Below are 18,199 nucleotides of genomic sequence, written 5' to 3'. Positions count from 1 at the left end.
GCTTATTTATAATGTGATGTGCTTATTGAAATGCTGATTTATTCATGGGTGATGCTTATTGAATAATGTAGTTAAGCTAAGTCATATTGGTGTACGTCCATATAATGTACTTCAAACATGTTATTGTCCTTTTATGAGTAGTTCCTTATCATACAATCATACATGCATGAATTTCTCAAATGTTCCTAATTTGCATGATTAAGGGGGAATATATGTACATCTTCTATTATTCATCTTGTGATAAGCATCATTTGTTTGTCATTATCAAAAATGAGGAAATTGTTGTAAGGTTTTGATGATTGTGAATAAATGATGATTATCTAACTAATATGTGTATTGAGTTGTGCATGAACAAGTCATGAAGCATGAAGATGATTAAGTACCGGTCAGGTCATTATTGAAGATGGTTCCCTACATACAATGTATGGATCGTACTTAAGTTCCTTAGGGGAACACAAAGAGAAGAAGTCTAAACGGCGTACAAACGTATTGTTAGACTTTACATGCAGTTCCTAAGAAGAATGAGAAGATGTTCTTTGCAAGGAATGAGCAGCAGCTCCTGAGGGGGAACAAGAAAAGAGAAGTTCCTTCACAGGAGCAGAAGCTTCGGAGTAGAAGTTTCATCAGAGAAGAGAAGTTCCTTAACAGGAATAGAAGCATCGGAGTATAAGCTTCATCAGAGAATCATGAAGACAGAAAAATAGGAGTATATTTTTCTAGCTAAGAATCATGTAAGTATGTTGGAGAAGAGAAATTGTCTAGGAACAAGCCTAAGGAACTGCATTGGAACTTCATTCAGTAAGGAACTTAGTGTTAATGACCAGTAAGTTCCTTACTAGTCAATCTAGAATTTGTTTATAGAAGGAACACGAGTTTGCACAGCACTAGAAGTCAGTTTTCCACGTTAAATAGTCATTACACTATGTTTTCCTACTTTATAAGAAGTTAGTTTTGACTTGGTATTAATATTTCTTAATAGATTTTATTTTATAAAAGACAAGTTTTTAAAATAAAATATGATTTTCTTTTAGTAAAAAAGATAACTTATTTTCCTAGTTTCTAGGAATTTAGTTTTCTCATAAACTAATTTCTAAAATGGTTTTATTTTATAAAACAAAGGTTTAAAAATAAAATCTGGTTTTATTTGAGTCAAAATCGTGGGAAAACAATTTTCAAAGCGGTTACCTTAAAAGTAGGAGTTTAGTTGAGATTTTGTTTGTTAAGGAACAAAATGAATCTGGTCTACATGTGAAGTTAAATTAATGAACAAGTTAGTTATTTTAACTTATCTTCTTAAAGAAGTCTGTTTTAAACTCCTATGTTTTAGCACAAGGACTTGATCGCCAAGGAACTTGTGGCTGGAATTTGTAAAACGTGCTGATTGCTTTCCTAAGAAAAAGGAAGTTATTAGGCAAGTCGTGAAGCAACTAATTGATCCATTATTGTTGCTTATGATCAGATTAGTTTTCTATTTGTGGGCCTAAAGATTCGGACCACTCCTGATCATAAGGAACGTGGGTAATTAGTGGGTTTTCTAAATCTTCTATAAATACAACGTTTTTAATTCTTTCCAAATTGTCTGACTTTAGAGAGTCATTCCATAGTATCTCACTTAAGTGGAATAGTTTTTCATGAGAAATATGTTATGTCTTCCACGTTGGTGAGTCAGTTCCTTTAGGTTCCAAGTTCCTTGCATGTCTCAAAGTGTCCAATATATTAGTTTTGTACATCTATCTTTCATATGTATTTGAGAAATGTTCAAGGGTTTGAGTGAACTCTTGTAATGGGAAATTTATAAGGGTTTGAGTGAACTCTTGTATTGGGGAATTGGGAAATTTGAGTGAACTTCTATTTGTGAGAAAGAGAAGTGAGAAGAGAAAGAGAAGAGTAACAAGTTGGGTGACTTGTTTCTCGAGGCTTTGGGTTCGTTGTGGAACTCGAAGTTATAGTCTTTAGTTTGTAATAGGACATTGCCCTATTCTAGTGAAGATTCTTTTCCTAAAATCCCTTGTGGTCGTGGTTTTGCTTCTTGTTTAGGGCCAAGAAGTTTTCCACGTAAAAATCTCTCTTGCACTTTTAATTCCTTTAGCTAACTTTCTGTTCCTTTAGCTTACTTAGTTTATTTCCGCAAAAAGTTTGACAAATCTATCATACTATAATTCAACCCCTCTTCTTGTAGTATTCATTGAAACAACAATATTGAATGGTCATAATTATCTGGATCGATAAGCAATCAAATCATAGCAATTCAAACATGAATACATTATTACTCAATTAGTTGAAGATTAGTAATTTTAGATGTTCTCAAAAGAATTTTTCAGTTTTGTAGGTTATATTATACAAAAGTATATTTTTTGTTTTGGTAAAGAATATTTTTTAAGTCAAAATGATAGATTGTTTGATGATATTGCTAGATTGATAATGGATCTTATTTTTTTAAAAATTCTTTATAAATGAATCTTATTTTAAAATTTAAAAAAATTTTTAAAATAAATTTTATGATGTAAATAGAATCGAGTTATAGGATATTTATTAAAAATTATGATTAATTTTGTATATATGTAATATTAGAGGTATATTGGCAATAAAACTCTATACAACAATTTTATCTTGAAAAAACTATCCAAAATTCGATTACTTAGCAACATATGTATCACAATAATACCTAGTTTTCGCCTACGTGGCGTGACACATGGCGAATAAGTGGAATGCCAAGTGTCACAGTCTTGTGGCCTGGCTGTGAGACCGGCTTTATATATTAGTGATATGATATGATATGATATTAGATTATATTATCGCATTATTATTATTACTACTATTATTATTATTATCTCAAAAACAGACAAAGTCATAAAACCTATAAAAAAAGTTAGTGGATAGCCGAGATACAATCTGGGCCCCCATTCCTCTAGCTATAGCAAATCCTATCCGTGGTACAAATTCTTGGTTGCATTCTAATGCATCCAAGATGGCTGCAACAAGCCAAAACGCAGGCTTTAATCAATGAAACACATTCTCCTTCAACTTTCCTTCTTCCTGCTAGAACTTTCCTTATATTTTCGCCCCTTTCCTTATTTCGTTTATATGATTCAATTTCTTTCTTCATTCAAATTACACATTTGATTGCAATTTTCTCTCTTTTTTCTCTCTCCTCTTCTTCTCTTTTAATCAAGATTTTCTTTCTGATCTCTTCTTCACTTAATAATGGAGGTGGTAGTTGTTCCCCGATGAAATCATCAATGCAGGTTAGTTTTTGTGTTGTTTATAATTAATTAGGTTATATTTTCGTTGAATTTGTAATTGTTTCTGATTTTATAATTTTATGAATTTGATGAATTTCAATTTACTATTGATTAATTGATTTTGACGACATTGATTTTGATGAATTGAATGAATTTGATGAATTTCTGATTCATTTTGCTTTTCTGGTTTTCTAATTTGATGAATGTTGTTCTGCATTTTTGTGATTCATTTTGTGATTTTATAATTAGTGAATTTGCGATGGATTTCATGAATTTATTCAAGTGTTATCTACATTTTGCTGAATTTGATGAATTGGACTGTTTCAATTTACAATTACTATTGATTTCTTAAATAAGTTATGAAATCTTGAATTGCTTAATTTGTTATGTATTTTTTGTTTTTATGATTTTTTCTTTTTTTTAATTGAATTTGTTTTTGAGTTTGTTATATGAACATTAAACATTGTATACTTTTATCATTTACATTTTGAACATATATATATTCAATATGAACATTCCATTTCTATACTATGAACATTCATTCTCCAGAAGTGAGCAATGTACAATCACCAGACAATGAAAACTGTTATTTCACTATATATAATCATTGTGAACATTCGTTGTCAATTTTATGAACATTTATTGTGTAGATTATGAACACTTTGTTATTTTTATTGTTTCAGAGAATACAAATCCATTTGTGTTTAAGGAAGTCGAAGTATCCGAATTAATGTTGAAAGAACTTTGAAGTGAGCAGCAAGCATTTGATTTGTACAATGATTATATGAACATTTAGTGTTGAAAACCTGAACATTTTATATATTTATTATGAACATATATGTTTCGTTATTTATTACGAACAAATCTGTTATTGATTATGAACACATGTGACATATAGAGTGATAATTTATATTTTTAATTATTATATTGATGATTATATTATGAACATTCTAAACAATTATTATGAACATATAATGTGATGATTATGAACATATGTTGTGATGATTATGATTGAAAATTCTGATTATTTGTTGTTATTTGTTATATTTTAGTGAGCACAGATCAATTGTATTTGTGGAAGGCAAAGAATCTGAATTAGTGAAAAAACAAGTAAGAAGTGATGAAGAAGCATATGATATGTACAATGATTTTGCCTTTAAGTTTGGTTTTGTATAAGGAAGGGGAAAGTACAAAGAGTTGGTTAGACTAATGTTTTGTAAAAAAAAAATTTAATGTATTTTGATGTTGGCGCAATGGAGGGAATGAATGGTCTATTGTTGGTGGATCTCCTAATTGTTCACGTTATAATGAAATGTTAACAATAATGTCTGACAAGACAATTAATTTACATTTTTAAAAAATTGATTGTAAATTTTCATTTAGCAAAAAAATGTAAAAGTATACATTATACATTATGAAGTTCAATATTATAATTCATTAACATTTTTAAGATTTATGTTTTTATTTACACTTTTTAGATTTAAAAATGAACAAGTAATATATGAACATAATAGACGACAACGGTGAACAACTAGTAAGATATATATGAACATACTCCCAGATATATTAAGGTAATCGTTTGCAAACCACACTTGTTTATAAAAAGATAAACCACACTTGTCCTACATCAATCCCAAAAACATATTTTAAAAAAATTACACTTGTTTTGCAAGGTAATTAATATTTCAATTGCAACATATATAAAGTCAATCTCGATCATTTCTTCTTGTAGCGATCCTTACTCTACGTCCTTCTCTGATTGTGTTAATTAGTATAGTTTCTTGTAGCCATGTCCATTCTATGTCCTTCTCTTTATGTGTTACTTAGTATAATTTTAGCACAAAATTCACCCTTAGCTTCCAAATTTGATCAGCCTGAAAACAAAAATATGAACAAATGAATAAATTATTTGAATATATAAGTTTCAAAAATGAACACACGTTTATAAATGAATATTTTAAATTTAAAAAACTTGTATAATTAGCTTTTAAATCACAAACCCACTCTTGCAAAGAATTTGAAGTGTATATTTCCATATGCTTCATTTAATTAATAAACACCACAATTTATATAAGCTATAGCCTCTAGGTAATTAATTAAAAGATTATGAACTTAAAGCTAACTAAATGTGAACATAAAGTTAAGTGATTATGCACATCAAGAATACAGAAAATGAATCTATATGCGTTAATAAAATGAACATACAAGCCTTAAAAATTGAACATACTTGTTACTATCCTTGTAAAAAAAATGAACATAGGGCGGATGTTTTAAAAATGAACTTACGTATTTTTAAAAATGAACATTTAAGATGTTTTAAAAATGTATAATACACATTAAAAAATGAATAGACTTGATACTTGTTATTATAGTTAATAATATGAAACTTTACAATTAAAAGAATGAACAAAAGGAATTTTGAAGTTTATGAACATAACAAAAATGTAGATCAACAATGTAACAATAAATATAAAACTTTAATTTTAAAACATCAACAATGTAAAATAATCATTTATACTTACATTTCATCTTGATTTTCAGTAGTTGTTGAAGAATTTTTTGTTTCTACAAAAAAAATAAAAATAAAAGTGAAATGTGTACCTCAAATTATTAATACAACCTCAAAAATTAAACAAATCAATTCGACTACTTGTAAATCGAAACTAATCTAACAATTTTCGTATAATTTCATCTTCTTTAGGATAGATTTCATTCATGAATTTTCAAGAAAGTATATATCTAACAATTCAAACAAAAGTAAGTAATATTCACTAATTTACCTTTTTTGGGAGAATTTGTTTGATTTTTCACTTCATCCCGAATATACGTGGTTGTTCTTCCAGATTTTTAGTGATAGAAATTCATACAGGAGAGAATGAATTGTGTTTGATTCTAGTGAGAGAAAACCTTAAAAAGGAGAAATAAATTCCAGAGAATACAGTGGTTGCTGAAGTGGGTTGAGGAAGGTATATTTGTCTGGGACGCTTTTAATTGGATGAAGTATGAGCCGCGTCTTGTTGTAGCTAAGATAGCTGCATTAGAGTGCAGCTAAGACCAATTGCTATCCTAGTAAATATATGAGCAGCAGCGTGTTGCTCCAATGTCTTGCGTCGTCGAGAATTTTTGAACCCGCTTCAGCAATGCAACAGCCTCCTTCTCTAATTCCCCAAGTGAAGAAAAAGAGAAGGGAATGAAACCATAACCGATCGCCAGACAACGAGCTTCAATTCATACTTAACCCGCTTCCGATGAGCCGCATCAGCCACAACCCGACTAGGAATAAAGTCATATAGCCCTGATTGTGTCAAAGGAGAAGACCTTGTCAAATCAACACAGACATCGCGACCACGATCCCAGGAATAAAGTAACACATCTGCAGGTCTAAGTGCCTCATCGTTCCCTCCAAACAACCCAATGTCAACCTTCTTTCTCGCTGAAATCCCAAAACAATAGCAAACATCAACAAGGGTATCCCGAACAACATTATGCCGATGTTTAATACCCACCATACCAGCACATGACACCGCGTGATCACCGAAAATATCCCCAGTAAATTATTATTATAATTATTATTATTATTATTATTATTATTATTATGGCATTATCAATTATTAATTATTATTATTATTTGATTTTTTTTAAGATTTTTTTAAATAACATTAGAAAATGTGTTAAATAATATAAAATATTAATTAATATCATTAAATATTAGATATTATTATCAATTAATATTATATATTAATTATTATTATTAAATATTAATTATTATTATTATTATTATCTATAAATATTGGTTATTATTAATAAATATTAAAAGAAAATATTATTTTTTTTATTAAATTTTAATTATTATTATCTATCTATAAATATTACTAAAGGAACAACCGCTGACATCATCATTTTTTTCAAATTATACACGTGTCAGCTTCTCCTTTATATTTTCCCGCCTAAACTTTTTTTTCCTTTCACATTTTTTTTAAAAAAATCTATTGATTGCAAAGTATTTTAATGCAGTACAATAAACTTTTTAGTTTTCAATTTTTCATTACTTTTTCTTTTAAGAACCTTTTAAAAATCTTAAGGAAAACAAATATCAACCTTTTAAATATGTGATTATCCCATCTAATTACAAAGTTCGCTAATTTTTATTGTAGACGTGAATTTTCTATTGTTTATAGTATTTTAATTTTTGTAGTTTGATTTATGTTAATAATACCGTATGTAATACAAAGATTTTACATATTTTAACTGATGTGTTTTTGAAATTTATACAATTATAAATTCTTTTATTATATCCGTGCATTGCACGGGAATTAATCTAGTAATTATTATTTTAAAGAGAGCAGAGCAGATTTGAATAGAGCGGAGCAAAGCAGAGCAGAGTGAGCATATTTTAGCAGGGTAGAGTTGAGCAGAACAGCTCAAAAGAACAGGACCTTAGGCTACCCATTTATAATACGTCTAGATACTTGAACTCACTCTAAACTTATTAAACCCAACCCAATTTCAATCCTACTGAATAGCTTAGTAGAATCGACCCGCTAGTTTTCGTAACCAACCACCCAAGCTAAGCCGCCAGTTAAATGAACATGTTTCAATCATTTCAACTTAATATCCCATTAACCTAATTCATTTATGACCCGAGTCTTCCCACCTAATATGAACGCAAGTCTGCTTTATCCCATTTCCAATCTGACCCGTTTCAACCAAAACTGACTATGACACACTTCATTCGTTTACTTACATCCCCGGCTATACTAAAAAGTATTTGAAATTGTGTATATAATAATTGAAAATGAATTGAGCCTCTAATTTTAAGAATTGACCCAAACCAACCCGTTAGTCTAGCTCACTTCAACCTTAAGCCATTCAAAAAATTTAAATCAAACCAATCTAACAATACTCCTCCTTCCGACCCTAAACGACTGTTCCATATACTAATACTTTCTCTATTCTTTTTTACTTGACCCGCTTTGACTTTTACAGTATTCATTACCCCTCCTTTGACCGTCTTTTGTGAATAATATGTAAAGAAAAACATATTCATATTGGATCTTTTCAATTTGCCTCAATAAGTACTATTATAATATATAACTTTTATATTTTTTACTTATGATGAATTAAAGTTATTGATCGTTAAAGATTTGCATTGGCAAGCGTGATAAAAGAAATAGGTCAAGTAAAAAAGAACAGAGGAAGTGATAAATATGTCTAAAGTTAAGGGTTTGGGCAATCTTTAAGTGATAAATATGTCTAAAGTTAAGCATCCAAAGGAACTACAGATTGATGAAAATGAAATCCAAAAATGCAGATGATAGGATTATCCACTAAGACTGCATTACACTGTACTGGTTACAAACACCAGCAGTTGGTCTTTAACAATCTACTTCTCTATACATTTGCTGCCAAACCAAATCACATTAGACTCGATTCGACTCAAAGCCTACCTCCATCACATTAAAAAAAATCAAATGAAAGAACATACATGAATAGATAAGAACAAAACAGACAAATAAAGGGGGGAAAAAAAGTTTAAAAAAAAGGGTTCATAATTTACTAATTGTAGTCTCACTGTATGATAGTTGTAGACACAAACATGAATCAACTGAAATGGGGAAACAAGATGAAACCCCACTACAAAATTGTGCAGAAAATTTCTCAAGTGTTTATATGTGTTTATCTTCAAGTCTAAAACAAAAAGAATCAGTTTAATCATTATGTTAATTGCTTCACTTTGGCACACATGGCCTCCAAATCGTGCCGCCTGTGGGTAAATCCATCAAGCTGATACCCTTAGCGGTTAATTCACTCCTCAACTGGTCAGTTTTTGTAAAATCTTTGATTTTTCTAGCAGCAGCCCTTTCTTCTATTAGACGTGATACCTCATCTTCAGTTAGCTCGGCTCTAATTAATGCCTTCTCCTTCAACTGCAGCAAAACCTATTTGAAAAACAAAAATATTATTGACAGTATGTAGCAGGCTAAAAGGGAGGACTCTAAAGATAATACAAAGACGTAGTTACCTCGGAATACGGCAGAGTAGAAAGCAACCCTAGGACATCCAAAACCTTCGTGACTGCCTCCTCCAATTCTTTAAGAGACTGAACAGCCAACATTTTTTGTTGCTTCTGCTTCTTCTGGAATAAGGAAGATCAAAAGTTCACATCCATCAATCAAAGAAGTTATAAGAACCATAATTTGCATGAATATGAGTTGAAACTTGTTTTCCTTTTGAAAAGGAATTAAATGCAGGTATCACCATCACTCACCTTAAGCCCGTTTATTTCATTGTTAATAGCCGTCAGTGCATGTTGAAGACTGCCCTTCAAAATTTCTGCCGTGTGCAAATCATCAGACATTTTGCATTCAAAATCTGTCTTCAAATTCTTAGCCTCAGAAGGTTTACTAGGTTGTTTGCTATTTGACTTAGGCTTGTCATTTGAGTTTCCACTATCAAAAGACAATATAGCATTCCTACAATCTAGCAACGTCTGAAGAATAAGAGCATAAGATCACAATCAACAAATTAGAACAAAGAATTCTAGACAAAACATAAACACAATCAATCAATCAATCAATCAATTGACCTAATCACAGCAATCCACTAAAAATGACCAAACAGATTTAGTATGAAAGAGACATCATAATTTGGAAAAGCAAATATTAGCAAACAAAAAACATAACTTCTTGCCAGAATTACTCAGATGTGCAAATTTACAACAGAAGAGAAACAGCATTGAATACACAAGGGAGAGCAAAAAATTTGGGTACCCAGATTTGGAAACCAGAACCTGAACCGGTTCAGGTTCTCAAAAATTTCCAAAACCGAGTACCCAAAACCTGGAACCAAAACCACATAAACATGCTACTTATCATAAATCAATCTAAGGCCATTATTGGAAGAGTAAAAAAATCATAAAACAATTGAAGACCATGTCATACAATAGCATTTTTTTAATAAATAGGCAGCAATTTATTCTAGCATATAAAATTCCTAAATCACAACTTGTACAGTTGTACCCGATGGTTCTGGATCCAGTTCTCATTTCCAAAACCTGTTGCAATAGGCGCCAAATCTGATTTCGTTTTTGAGGAACTGGTTAACCAGAACTTGTACCTGATGGGTTCTGGTTTAAGTTCTCATTTCCAAAACCTATTGCAATAGGCACCGAATCCATTCAATTATGAGTAACCGGTTAACCTAAACTTGTACCCGATAGTTTTGGACTTCTAGCTAACGTTCGCATATCCAAAACTATTGCAATAGGCACCGAATCCCATTTTGTTTTTGAATGGCCGGTTGCAGCACGTTCTGGTTTTAGTTTCGGAAATTTTGACAAGGCACCCTATGTTGCTCACCCTTGAATAAACCTCCCCCAAACAAAATGCCACCACTATCCCAAAAGAAGAGGAGAGAAAGCACATTTCCACATTACATTAGGTAATAAAAAAATCATTAATCCATCCCATAGTAGTCTTCCCATTTTTCCATTTTCTTTTATGCTGAAAATTCTTCCCATTTCCTTATTTAGTACGAGTCAACAAAAACAAAATCCCTCCACCCACCCACCTTAGTCACTTACTCACTCAACATTTATCTCTCCATCATATTAAAAGAATAAACTACTTCCAATAACTTAACTTTGTATTTTTTGCATATCCATGCCCAACAGAACTAGGAATACCACTGTGGGACAACAGGAGTAGCTTTATCAGTCAATTGGTATGCCGAAACTGTCTTGCATATCTATGCAAAATATAAAATAAAATAAAAACTTGCATCAGAACTGAAATACAAGATAAATGAATAAGAGGGTATTACAGGAAACAAAATCTTATCGTAAAATACTATAAGGCAATCTCAAAAGAAAACTTAGAAATCAAATTGGAAAAATTCCATTCTAGTAGGGCAAGAGTGTGTAATTAACTTATTCAGAAACCCAATAGATAGCAGGGAGTCTGACTATGAGCTCAACTTTCTTGGCTACACCGTATATCCCACTATTAAGGTGCTGAAAGCAATTGGTGGGAAAGTTAGTTTAGTGTAAGAAATTCACTTTACCAGTTTCCCATGGCTGGTCTTAATCGATGGATAAGATTTGGAGAAAAAAAAAAAAGGAATTAATTAGAAAGATGATTCCTTCAGAATAATGTTACCAGCAGTTTGGAGGGATTAGAAAGGGGAAAAGGGTACTACCGCAAATGTACCAATGCTCGTAATTTCTTTACAATCTCTTTCTGTACAAAGAAAAGCCCCTCGCAAATTCGCAATTTCATTTTGTTACAACATATATGACGATAAAGCTAAATTTTTTTTTTTTTTTTTCGTTCCTTCCCTCCTTTCACAACCATCATACAAAATCAAACAATAACTCTTATGTCAAGGCTTACCAACTTAGGGTGCCATTATTATACCCTAAAATTACTATCCAAACTTACTAAACTTAATTGAGAAATGAGAGGAAACCAGATGGGCTTAGCAGAACCATACATGTACAATAACTCAATAAGACACATACCTTCATTTAACATCCAGAGGATTTATGACTTAAAAATCTTAATCATTCTCATGTGGTTCTAAACCTAATAATATACCATCTTCCTTTTCCGGCATAAGCTCAAACTATGATTTTATGCACATTATATGGTTTTACTAAAGATGTATGAAAAATTCTTCCTACTTCATCATCTAAGATTTTCATTATTCTCTATCCTAGATTTTGGCTTTAATAGCATCGGAATTACATGCATGATGTATGTGAATAGTAAAAAAGGTAAACAAAATAAATAATAATAATCTGTTATATATATATATATATATATATATATATATATATATATATATATATATATATATATATATATATATATATATATATAATAAAATATTTATTAAAAAAAAAAAAACTTTTTCCCGCAAAACAACATACACTTAAGACACCATAGAAAATTCACACCATGACTACATAGCATAAATTTGTAAATCTAAAACCAGATAGAAAAAATTCTAATGCACTAGGATATAGCAAGCAAAATCAGAGACAGCAAGAGCAAACTAAGAATATCAAGAACTATAAGCACAGAATACTTGCCTGATAAACAAAGAAGACTGCATCGGATGCAATATCTATTTGTGACAATGAATAATTGACAGGAGAATTGTAGTTCATGCTCAGCAAGAAGTACCTCAAAGCCAAGGGATGGTATTGTTTGGTAACCTAGGTTTGAGAAAAAGAAATATTTTAAGAGTAATAACATGTCAACCAAACATGCAAACACCTCAATCAACAGCTTAAAATGTAGCATCACTCATCACTCATCATACCTCGCGAATAGTAAAGAAGTTTCCAGTTGACTTTGACATCTTCTCTTCATTAATAGTCACAAACCCATTATGCAACCAATAACCAATGTCAGTCTCTTCACATGCAGCGCAACTCTGGGCCAGCTCGTTTTCATGATGTGGAAATATCAAATCCATTCCACCACCGTGGATATCAAAAGAGAAAGTCAGGTAATGAGCACTCATTGCACTGCATTCTATGTGCCATCCAGGCCTTCCTGGACCCCAAGGACTGTCCCAACTTGGCTCACCAGGTTTAGCAGCCTGCAAATTTGATAGATGTCACACAAGGAAACAACAGCACAACATTAATGAATGTGTTGGTAAAAAATGTTTTTTGTTTCCTGTACCTTCCATAAAGCAAAATCAGCAGGATGACGCTTTCTAGAATCTACAGCAACCCTTTCCCCTGCTCTATTGTCCTCAAGCTTCCGCCTAGATAATTTCCCATAATTTGGGAACTTATCAGCCGCAAAATAAACATCTCCATCAAGAGGATACGCATAGCCTTTTTCAATTATCTGTAATGAACAACCACCCACCCCAAAAAAAAAACAAAACAAAAAAAGTGAGATTAACAAAGAATGATAATCTTGCAGAATTCATAGGCATACAATAAAAGAAAATGCTAATGCTCAGCCATGTCTGGTTTCTAAAGTGGAAAATTTCATGGTATGAGGATTCATTGAGGACCTTTCCATGCAAGCCATTCTTAATACATGTTTAGGACTATTTGAGTGCATGATTGAAATAAAGCTACTTGGTGGTTTATTATTTGAGTAGTTATTTCTGGTCCTCTAACTTTTGTATCCCCTGTCTTGCTATTACCATGTAAATTCTCTCTTGTCAAAAGATAGATTTGTTTGTTCCATCTTATTTGACTTATTCAGACAAAAAAAGTTCAATAAGTTCACAAAAAAAAAAAAAAAAAAAAAAGAAAGACAATTTTAGACAATATACGCAGCAAGGGATTTTTTTTTTTTGCAAACAAAAAAGTTCAGATAATTTCTCACAAGTTCAATAAAATAATTTTAGATAACAAAAGTTAAACCAAACAAATCAAAAATCCTCCAAGCTCCATTTTTCTTTTGACTCACACTAATAATTTAACTACTGAATTCAGAGGGTGCTAGGATAACAGGAGCGTGCAGATACAGATTCATATTATATAAAAATAAAATGAAGAGGAAGGCACCAGTGAACAACATAGATGATTGTTTACATGAGTGACTAACAATCCATGTCTGACCAATACCCAATACACATTATTGAACACAAATGTGAAACTTCTCCATAAACTTTCATTTTAAAGACAAAGCCTTTATAATTCAATTCACTAGACAAGAGATAAAACACACAAAACCACAATTCTCACCTTAGCTATCATGTCTCTAATCTGATCCATGTGATCAGAAACGCGTGGCTGATGAGTAGGAAGCAGGCACTGTAGATCATCCATATCCTTAAGGAACTCTTCACAAAAATGATTGCTTAACTTTAAAGGGTCACTCAGTGGATCTTCTGGATCTTTCTCCTTACGCTCATTTGCTCTACGTATAATCTGAAAAGTTTCAGACAAGAGAATTAATAAAGCATTGGTCAAAACCTGGAACTGAAAAGAATCAAGAAAGGATATTGAAAGCAAATGATAAACATAAAGGTAATAATGGAAAGCATCAACTTATGAACTTTATTATATATCATAGAAGAGGTCAATGTGCCACAGCTCATAATGAGTTAACAAGCCATCTCAGTTCATAGAGTATATGCATTTAAAATACCAGTGCAAAGCAGGCCCTTCACACCAATACAAGAGACAAGTTTTGTTATCTTGGAGACATGTGCATATAATAAACTTTGCCATAAAACCTCAAAAAATATGTTGCAATGATGTACCTATAGTTTTATATATCCTTTGTTGAGGCCATTCTCATTGGTTATCACTCCATATTAGTGTAAATAATTTATTTTTTTTTTTAAAAAAAATAAAAAAATTAAAAATAAAAAAAATAAAACAACCACGTGAAATGAGTATCTATCCCTACGACTTCAAAAACATATTCACAATAAGCCAATACCAAATGCCTGCTAAGTCAGATTGCCACTATTGCCTTGCTGCTAACATATGGAACAAGCCTCCAAATCATACAGAAACGACTCACATAGATTTAATATTTTAATTTATAGTAGCCAAAACCATTTGAACTGCTATCCCCATACTGATAGCAGTTCTGTCAGATATAAATTAAAACATTATTTCAAGCAACCAATTCCACATGAGCAATCCAGAAATGGAGGATCCAGCATAGCCAATCATATAAGGCAAGCAGAGAGAAATTTCAATTCAAACAACAAAGTCCACACCTGAACACCCCCAACCCACATCCATCCTCAAAAAAAAAAAAATATATATATATATATATATTATTAAAATATTTTTTAATAAATTCAACTTTCCCTCGCAAAATTCAAGTCAAACCATGGAAGAGCCAACGTCACTGACCACTTGACCAACAGAACGCAAAGCCAAGGTACTCTATCATTGAAGTAGCCAACAATTCCTGCTTATAAAATTATGGTCATCAGCCAGTGAACAAGCAATAGTGCTCTGTTGGCAAAAGGATTCCAGTGGCTGAGTGGCATGCAAAGGACAATGCAAGACATGCTCCAGAAAAATGACAGTGAACTTGCTTTTATCTTTGCAAAATATCAGCCTTTAGCTTTTAGCCAAGTTCATGGCCTGCTTTCAAGCTTATGGTACGGAAATCCCCAAGTCTGTCCCACACAATTCCAATTTACTCAGCATAATTAACCATTTCAAAGAACCATATTAAAAAATCTTAGCAGATCCCCAAATATTCACAGACAACTGTTAGGTATTCCCCAAAATTTAAACAGCTAGTCCTCTGGTTCAGTAGTTTCTACGATCAAGTGTTGTCCTTTGCAAATTTCAGCCAGTTCGTGATGAAGGTCTAGGATCATGGCAATTGGCAATGAATGAAGCAAAGCTAGAATGTTGTAAATACTCACACATGGAGCAGACTAACAGCTCCAGGCACACTCTTCATCACAATCAAGAGCAATCCAACTCCAAAAGATAAACTCAAAAGTGCAATAAGCAAATGAATAGCACCATGCAAACCACACACCCATTTATTAGTCCTTCAAAAATAATCAACTTTAACTCCTCCTCTATCCATTTCTACTATATAATTCCAAAAATAAAGCAACTTTGCCACTCCATAAGAGTTCAGTGATCTTAGAAGTAACAACAAGAGCAAGATAAAACATTGAATCAATACAGTGCATGAAACCATGAATTGGAAACTAGAACCAGGAATTCACGTTGAAAAAAATAAATAATTAAACTGTGCATAATTCTTAGTGTGATTCTATTTGGGGTATGTTTACATTTTTATCATCTATCACAGCCTTAGTTTTATTGTAAGGGCAGAGGTATAGGCTCACTCAAACTTTGACATCTTATCTTACAGCCTTGTGCAACAATTTCAAACTTATCCCAAAGGTGATCAGGTTCAAATTGTTTTTCTTTTAAATACACACACACACATGCCCCACTTCCCCCGCCCCCCCCCCCCCCCCAACACCCACACACTCACAAAAAGAAGTAATAAGTTGAATTGACCTGTGAATCAACCTGACATCAATAGACCCAAAAGCAATTCAAGGAACCCGTTTAGCATGTCTCAGTAGAAGGCTCTTTCTAAGGCATAATAAGAGTCACAGTTGCACCTCACTTATGTTTACCTTTGTAATTAAGGCCTTTTGGCCCTTTTCTATACACCCAAGAATAATGGAAACGAGAACATAAAATTGTAATTGCCTCCAATACTTTATCTTACATAGTATAATACAAGAGACTTAAGATGATGTTAATCATTAGTGCATTGCAGACCACATAACATCAAATTCATCCAAGTATGTGCCAATGTAAAAGTCTCAACCTAAAGTCCATATTTGTTGACAAACTATAGCAAGATTTTTCCAAAAAAGTAAAAATCTCGCAATTTCTGACCTTGTCATCAACATCAGTGAAATTCCGAACATATGTAACCTCATAGTCCAATTCCTTCAAGTATCTGCATGAACATATCGAAACTTATCATATCAAAATTCTGCATAATAGTATTTTTTCAAGATAGTAACAAAATAAATATCCCACCACCGGCAAAAGTAGAAAGGAGCCGAAAACAAAGGAATTTACAATTTTCTAGAATCAATCGCATTAAAGCATATTCACCAATTTGGTCACTCATTTAAAATCCCACTCCTGCATCATATATTGTAAGATTATGAAAATCCAAGAGAACAACACCCAGAATTCCGACACAACTATTCATTCCATCTAATGGTTAATAACCAAGATCTAACGCGGTGATTGACTGATTTAAGTTTTGAAGGAAAGAATTCCAATTTGGTTCATTCAAGCTTTAAATGATATTGTTGATTAAGTTTTTTTTTTATTTATTTAATTCTTATTTTTCTCAGTTAATTTTTAAAAATACTGTTAATTTAGTTTTAGCAATGTACATCAAATTCCGCCTTTCAAAAAAAAAAATGTACATCAAATTCCATCTCTCAAAAAAAAAATGTATATCAAACTCCACTTATTATGATCCAAACATAATAACCAAATATAAATTCCAGAATTCAAAATACTGCTTCAAAAAAAATGGAATTTAGAATTGAATTTCCGGGTTATCAAATCCAAAATTGATATTCCAAACACTACCTTAAGAAAATTTATAAACTAAGAAAGAGGTAGACTTTCGAATAAATCCAAATTCTCAATAAAATAGTACACTGACAAACAAAATTCCCCAATTCATTAACCCTAATTCCGATTGACATCAAATCAGAAAAAGTAGAAAATCGAAAACAACATTATATCGAGAAATTCGAAGAAGATTATACCGGTAAAGGACATCGAAAGCAACATAAGCCCGAGCATGACCAATGTGGCTGAAATCATACGCAGTAACACCACAAACATACATGGAAACCTTGTTGGGAACCTTGGTTTTGAAAACTTCCTTTTGCTTAGTCATGGAGTTGTAAAGCATAAAGGTAGGACGATTGTTTGACTTCACATCTTCTTCCGCCATTGTTGCGGTATTCAGAGCTCAAAACCCTAACTTAACTTTACTTTACTTTTTTCTTACAGGAACTTAACTTCTGTTGTTTTCTCTCTTTGTAAGTAATAAGTAAATAAAATAACGACAATTTAGTACGGAGTACTTAATTTATAATTTAAAACAAATAAACGCAAAAAAAAAAAAAAAATGTCCCTTAGTTTTTTTTTTTTTTTTAAACAAAAACTATTTAGGAAATAAATCTTATACATAAATAAAATATTAAAAGAGATTCACGGAGTCTTATATATGACTGGCCACACGGTGTGGTCATTTATCATGAGGGTTACTCCGTATTTCGTTAGTGTTATAGAGGTTACCCGTTCAGTTTACAGGGGCTACTTCGCCAGTATTATAGGGGTTATTTAAGAGTTACTCAGTCAATATTATAGGGATTACTCAGTCAATGTTATAGGAGTTACTTTGTTCTTTTTCATGTGGCCACGTGGTGTGGCTAGCCAC

At 31.8% G+C, this 18,199-nt stretch overlaps 1 protein-coding gene across 1 annotated transcript; it reads right to left on the bottom strand.

The window, feature by feature from the left end:
• Positions 1 to 8,773: 8,773 nt before the first annotated feature.
• Positions 8,774 to 17,780, bottom strand: LOC145563729 (cysteine--tRNA ligase 2, cytoplasmic-like). The gene is made up of 9 exons (XM_081624161.1): positions 17,520 to 17,780; positions 16,621 to 16,684; positions 13,960 to 14,145; positions 12,935 to 13,105; positions 12,567 to 12,848; positions 12,334 to 12,459; positions 9,511 to 9,732; positions 9,265 to 9,378; positions 8,774 to 9,181 (listed from the first exon to the last, which is right to left on the bottom strand). Exons 1-9 carry the CDS (start codon positions 17,708 to 17,710, stop codon positions 8,972 to 8,974), a joined length of 1,566 nt encoding a protein of 521 aa, XP_081480287.1. The 5' UTR covers positions 17,711 to 17,780; the 3' UTR covers positions 8,774 to 8,971.
• Positions 17,781 to 18,199: the final 419 nt, after the last annotated feature.

This window comes from Chenopodium album, chromosome 10, assembly GCF_948465745.1.
Source record: "Chenopodium album chromosome 10, dcCheAlbu1.1, whole genome shotgun sequence".
Classification (NCBI taxonomy): Eukaryota; Viridiplantae; Streptophyta; class Magnoliopsida; order Caryophyllales; family Amaranthaceae; genus Chenopodium; species Chenopodium album.
Note: the sequence above shows the minus strand (reverse complement) of the source record. Positions and strands in the feature narration are given on the sequence as shown.

Coding starts and splice junctions, on each gene's coding strand:
- LOC145563729 (XM_081624161.1), bottom strand. CDS start 17,710: ATGGCGGAAGAAGATGTGAAGTCAAACAATCGTCCTACCTTTATGCTT. Junction 14,146..16,620: donor TCACTGATGTTGATGACAAG/GTCAGAAATTGC, acceptor GAAACTTTTCAG/ATTATACGTAGAGCAAATGA. Junction 9,182..9,264: donor CTACTCTGCCGTATTCCGAG/GTAACTACGTCT, acceptor TTTTTCAAATAG/GTTTTGCTGCAGTTGAAGGA.